Consider the following 13,684-nt stretch of genomic DNA (forward strand, 5'->3'; position numbering starts at 1 on the left):
GATACATTATTGAGTGTTGTATAAGAGAGACAACCCACTCAAGAGTGAATTATAGATGTCTGAGAGGGAGTGCTCTGTTTGATTTTACTCTTTATGAGTTACAGTTGGAGTAAAATGAAAGTTATACCGTGTGTAGATTGGAACTACTAACCTCTTGATTAACAGTATTGATTCATTCATCTCAGGGTCCTGCTTGACTTAGGAGATGCTTGACTTCACTAAGGAGAGGCATATCCCCTTGCCTCAACATATTATTCATCAATACAAATGGCGTCTTAATAATGCAATAAGCTTAATCATTCCCTTATTGAAGAAATGGCAATATTGGTGTATAGTGACTGGTATTCATGCCTAATGAAGGATACATTTTCCAGCAGACGTCACCACATATCAAGTGAATTTAAACAGTTTTGTGTGGGGGTTGAACAATATAACGTTTCAATAGATTAAAAAAAATATATATTAAGGTAAATAGATAATATACAGTAGTAGATAGATAATGTATAGAAAGATATCCTCCCATGATCAAACGAGCCTACCTAGGCTTTCCTCAATTGGTGAACTTCTGTAGTGTCCTACTAATGTAAGTTGTTATATTAACTTGTGATTTTCTGTTCATCTCTCTCTTCCCTGTTTTTATTGAATTAATTTGTATATGAATACCAATGTCAAGTGTGTACGAGTGATAATAAATATTTTTTCTGTATGTTTCTGTGAAGGATTCCATCTCAGACTCTTTGGCAGTGGGGCACCTGCGAGAGTCATCCAGTTCGCAGAGGAACGCCACAAGGGCAGAAGACTCCGTTCTCCCAGTAAGAAGATTTTCCCTTCCCCTCTGTGGCCTTGACATGCCCTCACTTAGGCTGTGACTGGATTCTCGTACTTGCATGTATAGTATGTCCTGTTTAGTAGGCTTTTTGAGTATGCGAAAATAGAGCATTTTCTAGTGAAAAGTTATAAAAATGGAGTATGCTTTAAGTGCTGGGATGTCATACTTTTGGTATTTTCATCTTGTATGAATTTACTCCACATTCAAGGAAGAGAGTCCTCTTTTCAGACCCTTGTGTCTGACAACAGCTGATGATCACATAAGGGAGGGGCTGTAAAAAAAAGAAATGGAATAATAATAATCGCAGGGAACAACACGATTCATTGCACAACAGACAACACTTCCTCAGTATTAATGATATTTGTCACTTACTACATACTGCCAGAATTTTCTAAATAGTATGTATTATGGTTAGTACACACAAGCTATATTTCTAGTAAGCAGCTATGCTATATAGAATTCAGTCACAGCGTTTGGGGTCAACCCCTCCATCAGGTTTGGGGTCGGTTCTTTTTCAAGTCAGTCAATTCAGGAAGTCAACTGAAATTCCAATGTTCCTAATTGCTTGAGGATGATTGTAATAGGGATTTCAATTTACTTCATAGATTGACTGAATTTAAATGGAATTGACCCCAGCCTTGGTTGCCACTCATAGCTAATGCTATATTGCGGCATTTTCTTCGCTTAGTTTTTTGAGCATCAAAAATGTAGAGAGAACCTTCTTTTTTGAAAGTTTTATTCTGCTACAGCTACAGTCAGGTATTGGCACAAAATGTTTTGACTTTTAAATTAATGATATATAGTCATTGGTTCTTGATGAATATAACTTGAGCTTAGTACAACTGCCTTATCCCATCAGAACCAACAATGTACAGTAAAGCTTGAACATGGTTAAAACTATAATGTGGATGTCATGGACTGTCGGTCCTTTTAGAGTCTGAGATGTGTTACATTTCCTTAGCCCCTTTCCTGTGCTGTATTCCAAAAAGAGTGGTGGGGTAGCCGTTTCATTGGTTTTCGAATTGCAGACTGTAGCTTTAAAAGATTCTGGTCTATGCCTAGCAAAGTCATCATTTCCCTCCTATAAGAAAATAATTGGTACTATGTTGCTGTGTGGGAGTGTGTGTGTACCGTATTGTCTTCTGTCACTGTGGGCTACTACTGTACAGTGGGTTACTACTGTATATCTCTTTACCCTAAAGCGATTGACCCCAAACAATGGTAATGACTAGCACATGAATAACCTATCCATCTACAGCAATAGTCAACATGATGTATGTGGTGGTACACATTGTTGGAGGGTGTAGTGGCTGAGTTATTACTGAATGTAATTATTGATGGATAATTCTTCATGGGTAATGGAATACATTTGACATGGCACTAAATATAATTTAAGTAGCCCATTGAGCTTAGAGGCTACATTAATTACAATTAAGGCATAAAGAGGATAGTTGACCATGGAAACGTTGAAGAAGTTAGGACAATGGGAACTCTAATGTACAAGTGACAGGGGTAAACATGTTATTTTTTATGCTACCTGTCATGAAGAGAGAGCAGAAGTACTAGGAGTTGGAGGAATTCATCCATACAGTCCCCATATAAACTCATATATTTCCATCCAAATACATGAAAGTCGTTACATAAAAGAGCCATAGGCCGGCAGAGTGAGGCAGGATTCCTTGAAGCTTTGGGCTGTCCATCCATCTAGCTGGATTCTTTCCATGTGAGATTGCAGTGTAAAATACTATCATAACTTGCCTCACACGTCTTGAGACTTCCTGGTTGCCTTGCCTTTTGAGAGGGTGAGAATTCTATGGTTATGGGTTCGGTGGGATTAAGCTGTACTGTACATTGAGTTGTGAAAACTCCTATACCCGCCTGCTATCTGAAGGTTATTGCCTATAATAATCCGTTAATGATATTCTAGGTATTCATACGATGAGGTGAATTTGTAATTAAGGTCACATTTCCTTTCAAACTCTGATGTGATACTCAGGCTGCACAACATACTGATTAAAAGCAGTGCATACAAAGGTTAGTACACCTGGTGCATTCAACAAGGCATACATTTCTTGAATTTTTTTGTTAACATAAAAAAAAAAATGTGTTTTTACTGATCCTGTTTACTGATTTAGATCAGATTTCTGCTGTGTAATCATGGCCCCTTCTAGAGATGGCAGCTGATTCAAGGCTCTCATTAGAGTTTAGAATGATTGTTTTTTTACAGTTGGCTTCAGTGCTTTTTAATTGCACTGAGTCCATAGGACAATATTACAAATACACCCAGTTGCATGAGGATTTCACTGACAAATTCCCTGTCCTCATGAAATTGTGCCACATCATTTAACAAAAAGAGTGACTATTAGCATGCATACAGATTTTTTTATTTTAAAGTTGGATTATTTCTAGTTGTCCAGTGTTGTCTAGTGCAGTGGTTCTCAAACTTTTTTAACCTGTGACCCCCAAAAACAAGTGGTTCAAAGCTTGCGCCCGAAGCTCGCAGACCTAGGTCTAAATTGATGTATGAGTGGACCATATTGCAATTGCTCTCTCCCTATCTTTCTCTATATTTATCTCCATCTCCTCTATTGTTCTCCTTTCTCTCTGTCTCTAGGGCCTCAGCAGCCTCTTCAGCTCACTGAAGGTGGTCCGACTTCTCCGCTTGGGCCGCGTGGCCCGGAAGCTTGACCATTACCTGGAGTACGGGGCGGCGGTCTTGGTTCTACTGGTGTGTGTCTTCGGCCTGGTGGCCCACTGGCTGGCCTGCATCTGGTACAGCATTGGGGACTACGAGGTCATTGACGAAGCCACCAACACAATCAAGACAGACAGCTGGCTCTACCAGTTGGCCACGAGCATTGGCTCACCCTACCGCTACAATGCCAGCGGCTCTGGCCAGTGGGAGGGTGGCCCAAGCAAGGACACACTCTACATCTCCTCTCTCTACTTCACCATGACCAGTCTCACCACCATCGGCTTTGGCAACATCGCTCCCACAACAGACGGCGAGAAGATCTTCTCTGTGGCGATGATGATGGTGGGCTGTAAGTATTCATATTTATCTATGACTTTTGTGAAACTAGGTAGGTTATTCTCTTTTACAATAACTAATAGTTCAAAGTTGAAAGGCTCCTCGGCCAACTAAAATTCTACATTTCATGCCAAGAAAGACTACCAATGATCATGTGCAACTACCGGATAGAGTATGGAACATAGTCTAGGGCTGCACAATTAATACATTTTTATTTCAAATGGTGATATTGACATGTGCCGTATGCCATTCACCGAGTGGTGCAGCGGTCTAAGGCACTGCATCTCAGTGCAAGAGGCGTTACTAGAGTCCCTGTTCGAATCCAGGCTGTATCATATCCTGCCGTGATTGGGAGTCCCATAGGACGGCGCACAATTGGCCCAGCGTTGGCCGGGTTTGGCCGGGGTAGGCCATCATTGTAAATAAGAATTTGTTCTTACCTAGTTAAAAAAAAAATTAAATGCATATCATAAGAGGCTGCGATTTTTTTGAAACCTCACTCAGCTACGTGTAAAGCCTTTTACAGTTTACTCCGCTTGTCATGTCTCTCCAGTCTCCCTCTTTCTCCTATTGCGGCTGCTTCCTACTCACACCATGCCCCGCCCCCTGTCACTCAATCAGGCACAGTTCTGGGTCTGCATGCTTATGTTAGCTAGGCCAATGCACGCAGTCAAGAAGCAACAACGACTCTGTTTTCAACTTTGCTTCTTCATATAAATCCACATGTTTTCTATATTATACTGTTAGTTTGTGTATCTTTATCTCTGCAAAATGTCTCCTCATGTGCCTACCACATGAGCTCCACATGTGCTAATGCTAATCACTAACTAACCACTAAAGCACTTTCCTTGCTGTTATAAGCATGTATTACCCCTAGCTTCTTCTAAAGTTTTTCACCGATACAGTATTACAGTCAATTAACAAAAAAAGTATGTCCCCTGTTCAAACAGCCTGTTATTTGCCTGCTGTTTTCAGATAGACTCATAACCGGTTTCATACAGGCTCCATGACTAGGTATTGTGCTGAGTTTTTTACCCCCCTTTACAAAAACGGTAAAAACCCTCTGTGTGAAAGGGGTTATTGTAAGGCTTATACTATGTTTCATGTCAGGATCATGATGAGATTATATGAAGCCATTATACCCTGCACAGGGAACTTTTGAAGCCACAACCTCAGGGCAGTAGGAGCTCAAAAGAGCTGTGGAGAGTATCGTAAATCCATACAGCTATGGAGCAATCACCACTTTTGTGCTTACTCATGAAATTAAGAGATAGGCAGTAGGTTTAACACGATCTTTCATGCAGTGGAGTAATCTGAGGGGATATTTGAGAACATATTTTGATTTGAATCAGAGCAGTTAAAAATAATTATTAGATCAAGAGGCGCTTGAGTTGCATCATCAAGGCTAGAGGCTTTGGGGATTGCCTGAAACCCCAGCGCAAATTAAGCCATGAGGGACTGATACAATATGGCCTGGCTTTGGATTAGATTAATGAAGGACCCGAGTTGTTGCATTAGGCCAAAATTGTTGTGTTTAGGGTTTGGCTGGGTTAGGTTGGTAGGGCTAGATTTGAAAAGACGTTCATGCTTTTAGGGGAGGAAAGGAAAGAAAAATCATACCGGAATGCACTAAAATGTATATCGAAGCACACGTTCTCTCACTTGTTTTTCTGGATGACACAGCAGGGGTTTTTTCAACACAACATTTGTAAAAAAATATATATAAATCTCAATGTTGGCTGTCCAGCGTGCTATGAATTTAATCCCGGCCAAAATAATGACTTTTCCATTGTTCTCCTGCAATGTGTGGTTGTGCAGGTAATACTAAATGACTAATCTAATGGCTAATGGTTTACTGTTTTCAGAGTCAAATGAGTAGCATTGATCAATCAGACATTCGAGCGAGTTGATGTTATATCGGTGCTATAGCTCTGAAGTTCTGCTATACTGATTTAATCAAACACTTAGAGTTCGAGTCCGTCTGACCGCACGTCAGATACATTTTTATTCGATGAAGCGTTCGTTGCCTGACCTGCTATCATACTATGTTCATTAATCGCATTGGTATAAATTACATATCGGTTCGTGTGAGGAAAAGCTCTGGGGCTTTCGTTCCAAATGGTTTGTATTTAGATCCCGCTTTAGTCCATCACTCTCAAAGGCTACAGGGACGGCAGAGATGTGTGTGTGTGTGTGTGTGTGTGTCTACATAAGTGTGGGCGAATACCAACGTCACTGGGCCAAGGATGGCGCTCAGGAGACCTGTCCTATCTAATTAATAATAACACATACCTTACGTAACAGTCTTCCCAACTCGCCTCTTCCAACACAAACAACACACCACGTTAACACACACTTTGAACAGAATAGCCCAGTGGCAATTGGCTGGGGCTCAGCAAACACCTCGGTACTGGCGAGTATTTCATTTTAATTTGAACAGAGGCAATAGAGTACTGTATGCTGAGTCGTATTCTGGGCCCTAGAGCCGCTCAAGGTAGCACAGTGGTGTCTCACCCACAGAGGGTGTTTATTCTGGGTCGCACTGGGACCAGGTATACCCTATCGGCTGACATCCATTTGTTTTATTTCTCTATTTTCATTTTGGCCCTGTTTTGTGCATTTGTAGATCACATTAGATCAGTGTGCTGCATCTACTTTGCTCATTGAATAATTTTGTTTTGATTACATAATGCATAATCAAGGGCTCACTAGACTGCAAACGTATGCAGTTCTTTTACTCATCACCATCTTGATCTTTTGTGAGACAGGGGATACCTGTTCCCAGTGAGACCCAGGATCAAAAGCTCCCGTGGGTGAGACACCGCTGTGCTATCCTGAGGAGCTCTAGAGCCCAGAATATACGGCACTCTATTTAAAAAATGTAAAAAATTATTGTACCTTTATTTAACTAGACAAGTCAGTTAAGAACAAATTCTTATTTACAATGACGGCCTAGCCCAGCCAAACCTGGACGACGCTGGGCCAATTGTGCGCCGCCCTGTGGGACTCCCAATCACGGCCGGATGTGATACAGCCTGGATTCGAACTAGGGCCTCTAGTGACGCCTCTTGCACTGAGATGCAGTGCCTTAGACCACTGCGTCACTCAGGAGCCTCTGTTCATATTAAAATGGAAGGGAGGTGGCCCTCATTGGCATCAAATAGGTAGAAACAATGCATTCTGTTCAATTATAAAGCTTTTATGCAAAAACTCCCTCATTACCGAACATTGTTACTAACTTATAGAAGAAGTACAGGAAAACAGACCCACTCAGAGGGTTGGCTAACTCTTGAAATTCCTAATAAAACTGTGTTGAGGTAAAATGTAGTCTGTATCTGCGCTGTTCTCTGTTCATAATGAACCAAATAGCTAAACACAAAGAAAAACTAGACCTGTGAACATAAGGTTTAGAGATAAAGAATGGAGAGATAAACCTGTACTTTGCAATTTACTTTAAAAGATGATTTCTGCTTGAGCCTACATGTTTGAATCCAGGCCCCATGTTTTGGGGTAGACATGATGCAGTCACTGATGCAGTCAATATGTGGTCAATACTGGCCTAAAGACCATTTATATGTTAAGCTAGAAAATATTCACAATTGATTTCCGGCGCCGACTGAGATGGCCGCCTCGCTTCGCGTTCCTAGGAAACTATGCAGTTTTTTGTTTTTTTACGTGTTATTTCTTACATTAGTACCCCAGGTCATCTTAGGTTTCATTACATACAGTCGAGAAGAACTACTGAATATAAGATCAGCGCCAACTCACCATCAGTACGACCAAGAATATGTTTTCCGCGACGCGGATCCGGTGTTCTGCCTTACAAACAGGACAACGGAATGGATCGCATGCAGCGACCCAAGGAAACGACTCCGAAAAAGAGGGAAACGAGGCGGTGTTCTGGTCAGACTCCGAAAAAGGGCACATCGCGCACCACTCCCCAGCATTCTTCTTGCCAATGTCCAGTCTCTTGACAACAAGGTTGACGAAATCCGAGCAAGGGTAGCATTCCAGAGGGACATCAGAGACTGCAACGTTCTCTGCTTCACAGAAACATGGCTTACTGGGAAGACGCTATCCGAGGCGGTGCAGCCAACGGGTTTCTCCACGCATCGCGCCGACAGAAACAAACATCTTTCTGGTAAGAAGAGTGGCGGGGGCGTATGCCTCATGACTAACGAGACATGGTGTGATGAAGGAAACATACAGGAACTCAAATCCTTCTGTTCACCTGATTTAGAATTCCTCACAATCAAATGTAGACCGCATTATCTTCCAAGAGAATTCTCCTCGATTATAATCACAGCCGTATATATCCCCCAAGCAGACACATCGATGGCTCTGAACGAACTTTATTTAACTCTTTGCAAACTGGAAACCATTTATCCGGAGGCTGCATTCATTGTAGCTGGGGATTTTAACAAAGCTAATCTGAAAACAAGACTCCCTAAATTTTACCAGCATATCGATTGCGCAACCAGGGGTGGTAAAACCTTGGATCATTGTTACTCTAACTTCCGCGACGCATATAAGGCCCTGCCCCGCCCCCCTTTCGGAAAAGCTGACCACGACTCCATTTTGTTGATCCCTGCCTACAGGCAGAAACTAAAACAAGAGGCTCCCACGCTGAGGTCTGTCCAACGCTGGTCAGACCAAGCTGACTCCACACTCCAAGACTGCTTCCATCACGTGGACTGGGACATGTTTCAGACAAGGCCAGATGGAAATATTGACGAATACGCTGATTCGGTGTGCGAGTTCATTAGAACGTGCGTCGAAGATGTCGTTCCCATAGCAACGATAAAAACATTCCCAAACCAGAAACCGTGGATTGATGGCAGCATTCGCGTGAAACTGAAAGCGCGAACCACTGCTTTTAATCAGGGCAAGGTGTCTGGTAATATGTCCGAATATAAACAATGCAGCTATTCCCTCCGCAAGGCTATTAAACAAGCTAAGTGTCAGTACAGAGACAAAGTGGAATCTCAATTCAATGGCTCAGACACAAGAGGCATGTGGCAGGGTCTACAGTCAATCACGGACTACAAGAAGAAACCCAGCCCAGTCACGGACCAGGATGTCTTGCTCCCAGGCAGACTAAATCACTTTTTGCCCGCTTTGAGGACAATACAGTGCCACTGACACGGCCTGCAACGAAAACATGCGGTCTCTCCTTCACTGCAGCCGAGGTGAGTAAGACATTTAAACGTGTTAACCCTCGCAAGGCTGCAGGCCCAGACGGCATCCCCAGCCGCGCCCTCAGAGCATGCGCAGACCAGCTGGCCGGTGTGTTTACGGACATATTCAATCAATCCCTATACCAGTCTGCTGTTCCCACATGCTTCAAGAGGGCCACCATTGTTCCTGTTCCCAAGAAAGCTAAGGTAACTGAGCTAAACGACTACCGCCCGTAGCACTCACTTCCGTCATCATGAAGTGCTTTGAGAGACTAGTCAAGGACCATATCACCTCCACCCTACCTGACACCCTAGACCCACTCCAATTTGCTTACCGCCCAAATAGGTCCACAGACGATGCAATCTCAACCACACTGCACACTACCCTAACCCACCTGGACAAGAGGAATACCTATGTGAGAATGCTGTTCATCGACTACAGCTCGGCATTCAATACCATAGTACCCTCCAAGCTCGTCATCAAGCTCGAGACCCTGGGTCTCGACCCCGCCCTGTGCAACTGGGTACTGGACTTCCTGACGGGCCGCCCACAGGTGGTGAGGGTAGGCAACAACATCTCCTCCCCGCTGATCCTCAACACGGGGCCCCACAAGGGTGCGTTCTGAGCCCTCTCCTGTACTCCCTGTTCACCCACGACTGCGTGGCCATGCACGCCTCCAACTCAATCATCAAGTTTGCGGACGACACAACAGTGGTAGGCTTGATTACCAACAACGACGAGACGGCCTACAGGGAGGAGGTGAGGGCCCTCGGAGTGTGGTGTCAGGAAAATAACCTCACACTCAACGTCAACAAAACTAAGGAGATGATTGTGGACTTCAGGAAACAGCAGAGGGAACACCCCCTATCCACATCGATGGATCAGTAGTGGAGAGGGTAGCAAGTTTTAAGTTCCTCGGCATACACATCACAGACAAACTGAATTGGTCCACTCACACTGACAGCATCGTGAAGAAGGCGCAGCAGCGCCTCTTCAACCTCAGGAGGCTGAAGAAATTCGGCTTGTCACCAAAAGCACTCACAAACTTCTACAGATGCACAATCGAGAGCATCCTGGCGGGCTGTATCACCGCCTGGTACGGCAACTGCTCCGCCCTCAACCGTAAGGCTCTCCAGAGGGTAGTGAGGTCTGCACAACGCATCACCGGGGCAAACTACCTGCCCTCCAGGACACCTACACCACCCGATGTTACAGGAAGGCCATAAAGATCATCAAGGACATCAACCACCCGAACCACTGCCTGTTCACCCCGCTATCATCCAGAAGGCGAGGTCAGTACAGGTGCATCAAAGCTGGGACCGAGAGACTGAAAAACAGCTTCTATCTCAAGGCCATCAGACTGTTAAACAGCAATCACTAACATTGAGTGGCTGCTGCCAACACACTGTCATTGACACTGACCCAACTCCAGCCACTTTAATAATGGGAATTGATGGGAAATGATGTAAATATATCACTAGCCACTTTAAACAATGCTACCTTATATAATGTTACTTACCCTACATTATTCATCTCATATGCATATGTATATACTGTACTCTAGATCATCGACTGCATTCTTATGTTACTAGCCACTTTAACTATGCCACTTTGTTTACTTTGTCTACATACTCATCTCATATGTATATACTGTACTCGATACCATCTACTGTATGCTGCTCTGTACCATCACTCATTCATATATCCTTATGTACATATTCCTTATCCCCTTACACTGTGTATAAGACAGTAGTTTTGGAATTGTTAGTTAGATTACTTGTTGGTTATCACTGCATTGTCGGAACTAGAAGCACAAGCATTTCGCTACACTCGCATTAACATCTGCTAACCATGTGTATGTGACAAATAAAATTGGATTTGATTTGATTTGATTTTTAGCAAGCACATTTTTTGTTTTATGTTGGATGCACAGTGATGCCGAAATGTTGGCAAATACCCATAAATTACTGGGAGATTATATATGGAGTGTGCGACTTTCTTTATTTGGATGCACATTAGTTAACAGCTCAATTGCACTTCACAGACATTCAATGTTGTGTGATATCTTTTGCCCATACCTAGGTTCAGATACATGATTGTTCTTTGTATTTTAGTAGTTTCAAATAGACTGGCCAAATCAAATACTTCTATTTGCAGTATTTCAATGCCTACTTGTAAAACCAAATACATTTTTAGAATTAATTCTTAAAAATACTAATACTACTTAAACTATTTAACTATTTTTCCCAAAATAAATGTCAAATACCCTTAAAGGTTGGGCAAAGAGGCAAATGTTTTTATACCATAAATATACTTTATTTTCTCCAAATGAACGTCAGGTGTGGCAAGTCGAATAAGATAAAGATATATAAAAATATATAAACAGCAACATTCACACATGACATGTACAAATGCTTACTATATATACAAGATAAACATCTATTTCCATTTAAAAGCCTACCGATGCCAGTGCTAAACTGTTATTGCCTCTCATGGTTTTAAGAGGTTAAGACCTCAGTTTGCACCCTGATGGCAGTACTGTAAATATACAGTACTAGTCCAAAGTTTGGAAACACCTACTTATTCAAGGGTTTTGCTTTATTTTTACTATTTTCTACATTGTAGAATAAGACATAAAAACTATGAAATAACACATATGGAATCATGTAGTAACCAACAAAAATAGCCACCCTTTGCCTTGATGACAGCTTTGATCTCTTGGCATTCTCTCAACCAGCTTCACCTAGAATGTATTTCCAACAGTCTTGAAGGAGTTCCCACATATGCTGAGCACTTGTTGGCTGTTTTCCTTGACTCTGCGGTCCAACTCATCCCAAACCATCTCAATTGGGTTTTGGGTTGAGGTCGGGTGAGTGTGGAGGCCAGGTCATCTGATGCAGCACTCCATCACTCCTTCTTGGTCAAATAGCCCTTACACAGCCTGGAGGTGTGTTGGGTCATTGTCCTGTTGAAAAACAAATTGTAGTTCCACTAAGCACAAACCAGACGGGGTGGCGTATCGCTACAGAATGTTGTGGTAGCCATGCTGGTTAAGTGTGCCTTGAATTGTAAATAAATCATGGGCAGTGTTACCAGCAACGCACGCCCACACCATCACACCTCCTCCTCCATGCTTCACGGTGGGAATCACACATGCAGAGATAATCCTCTGCATCTCACAAAGACATGGCGGTTGGAACCAATAATCTCAAATTTGGACTCATCAGACCAAAGGACTGTAGTTCTTTGCAGCAATTTGACCATGAAGACCTGATTCATGCAGTCGCCTCTGAACAGTTGATATTGAGATGTATCTGTTACTTGAACTCTGTGAAGCATTTATTTGGGCTGCAATTTATGAGGCTGGTAACTCTAATGAACTTATCCTCTGCAGCAGAGGTAACTCTGGGTCTTCCTTTCCTGTGGCGATCCTCATGAGAGCCAGTTTCATCATAGTGATTGATGGTTTTTGTAACTGTACTTGAAGAAACATTACAAGTTATTGAAATGTTCCGGATTGACTGACCTTCATGTCTTAAAGTAATGATGGATTTGTCGTTTCTCTTTGCTTATTTGATCTGTTCTTGCCATAATATGGACTTGGTCCATTACCAAATAGGGCTATCTTCTGTATACCAACCCTACGGATTGGCTCAAAAGCATTAAGAAGGAAAGAAATTTCACAAATTCACTTTTAACAAGGCACACCTGCTAATTGAAATGCCTTCCAGGTGACTACCTCATGAAGCTGATTGAGAGAATGCCAAGAGTGTGCAAAGCTGTCTTCAAGGCAAAGGTTGACTACTTTGAAAAATATCAAATATATTTTGATTTGTTTAACACTTTTTTGATTACTACATGATTCCATGTGTGTTATTTCATAGTTTTGATGTCGTCGCTATTATTCTACAATGTAGAAAATAGTAAAAATAAAGAAAAGCCTTTGAATGAGTAGTTGTGTCCAAACTTTTGACCTTTACTGTGTGTGTGTGTGTGTGTGTGAGAGAGTGCGTGCGTGCATATATATATATATATATATACTTAAAATGTTTTTCCAGATCAGTGCAGTGCATGTTAATTGAAATTGTCCATAACCTACTCTGCTTTGTAGTCTTTTCTTTGTGAGACGCCTACTCCAATTTCACTGTGCTTCCTGTCAGGCTGCATTCGAATGAGGCTCAGCTCCAAGTAGTCGATTGGATTCTGTGGTGAAGGTACTGCATTAATTAAGTGCTGTAGTATCATGCAAGAGTTTTTCTCGGGTCAGGGGATGCTGCTCCTTTGTGTGGACTCTTCAGTGAGCTGTGGTAAGAGAAATAGAAGAGAGAGGAAGAGAATGAGAATTACCCAGGGAGGGGATGCTAATGGTATAGTTTCTGCCCAATGCCCAGGCAATTTGTTTTATTTTACCTTTATTTAATTAGGCAAGTCAGTTAAGAACAAATTCTTATTTTCAATGACGGCCTAGGAACAGTGGGCCTTGTTCAGGGGCAGAACGACAGATTTTTACCTTGTCAGCTCAGGGATTCAATCTTGCAACCATTCGGTTGCTAGTCCAACGCTCTAACCACTAGGCCACCTATGACCCGAGATCTAATAAGTCAAATGAACCCCCTAGTCTAAGGGTCCTGGGCTGAGTTACTACT

General features: G+C 42.4%; 1 protein-coding gene across 1 annotated transcript in view; it reads left to right on the forward strand.

The window, feature by feature from the left end:
• The window catches only part of LOC115107856 (potassium voltage-gated channel subfamily H member 5-like), a 90,339-nt gene that overhangs the window by 27,121 nt on the left and 49,534 nt on the right, over positions 1-13,684 (forward strand). Inside the window, exon 7 of the mRNA XM_065008487.1 lies at positions 3,444-3,873. Coding sequence (XP_064864559.1) covers positions 3,444-3,873 — 430 coding nt within the window. The remainder of the gene's footprint in view (positions 1-3,443; positions 3,874-13,684) is intronic.

This window comes from Oncorhynchus nerka, linkage group LG24, assembly GCF_034236695.1.
Source record: "Oncorhynchus nerka isolate Pitt River linkage group LG24, Oner_Uvic_2.0, whole genome shotgun sequence".
Taxonomy (NCBI): Eukaryota; Metazoa; Chordata; class Actinopteri; order Salmoniformes; family Salmonidae; genus Oncorhynchus; species Oncorhynchus nerka.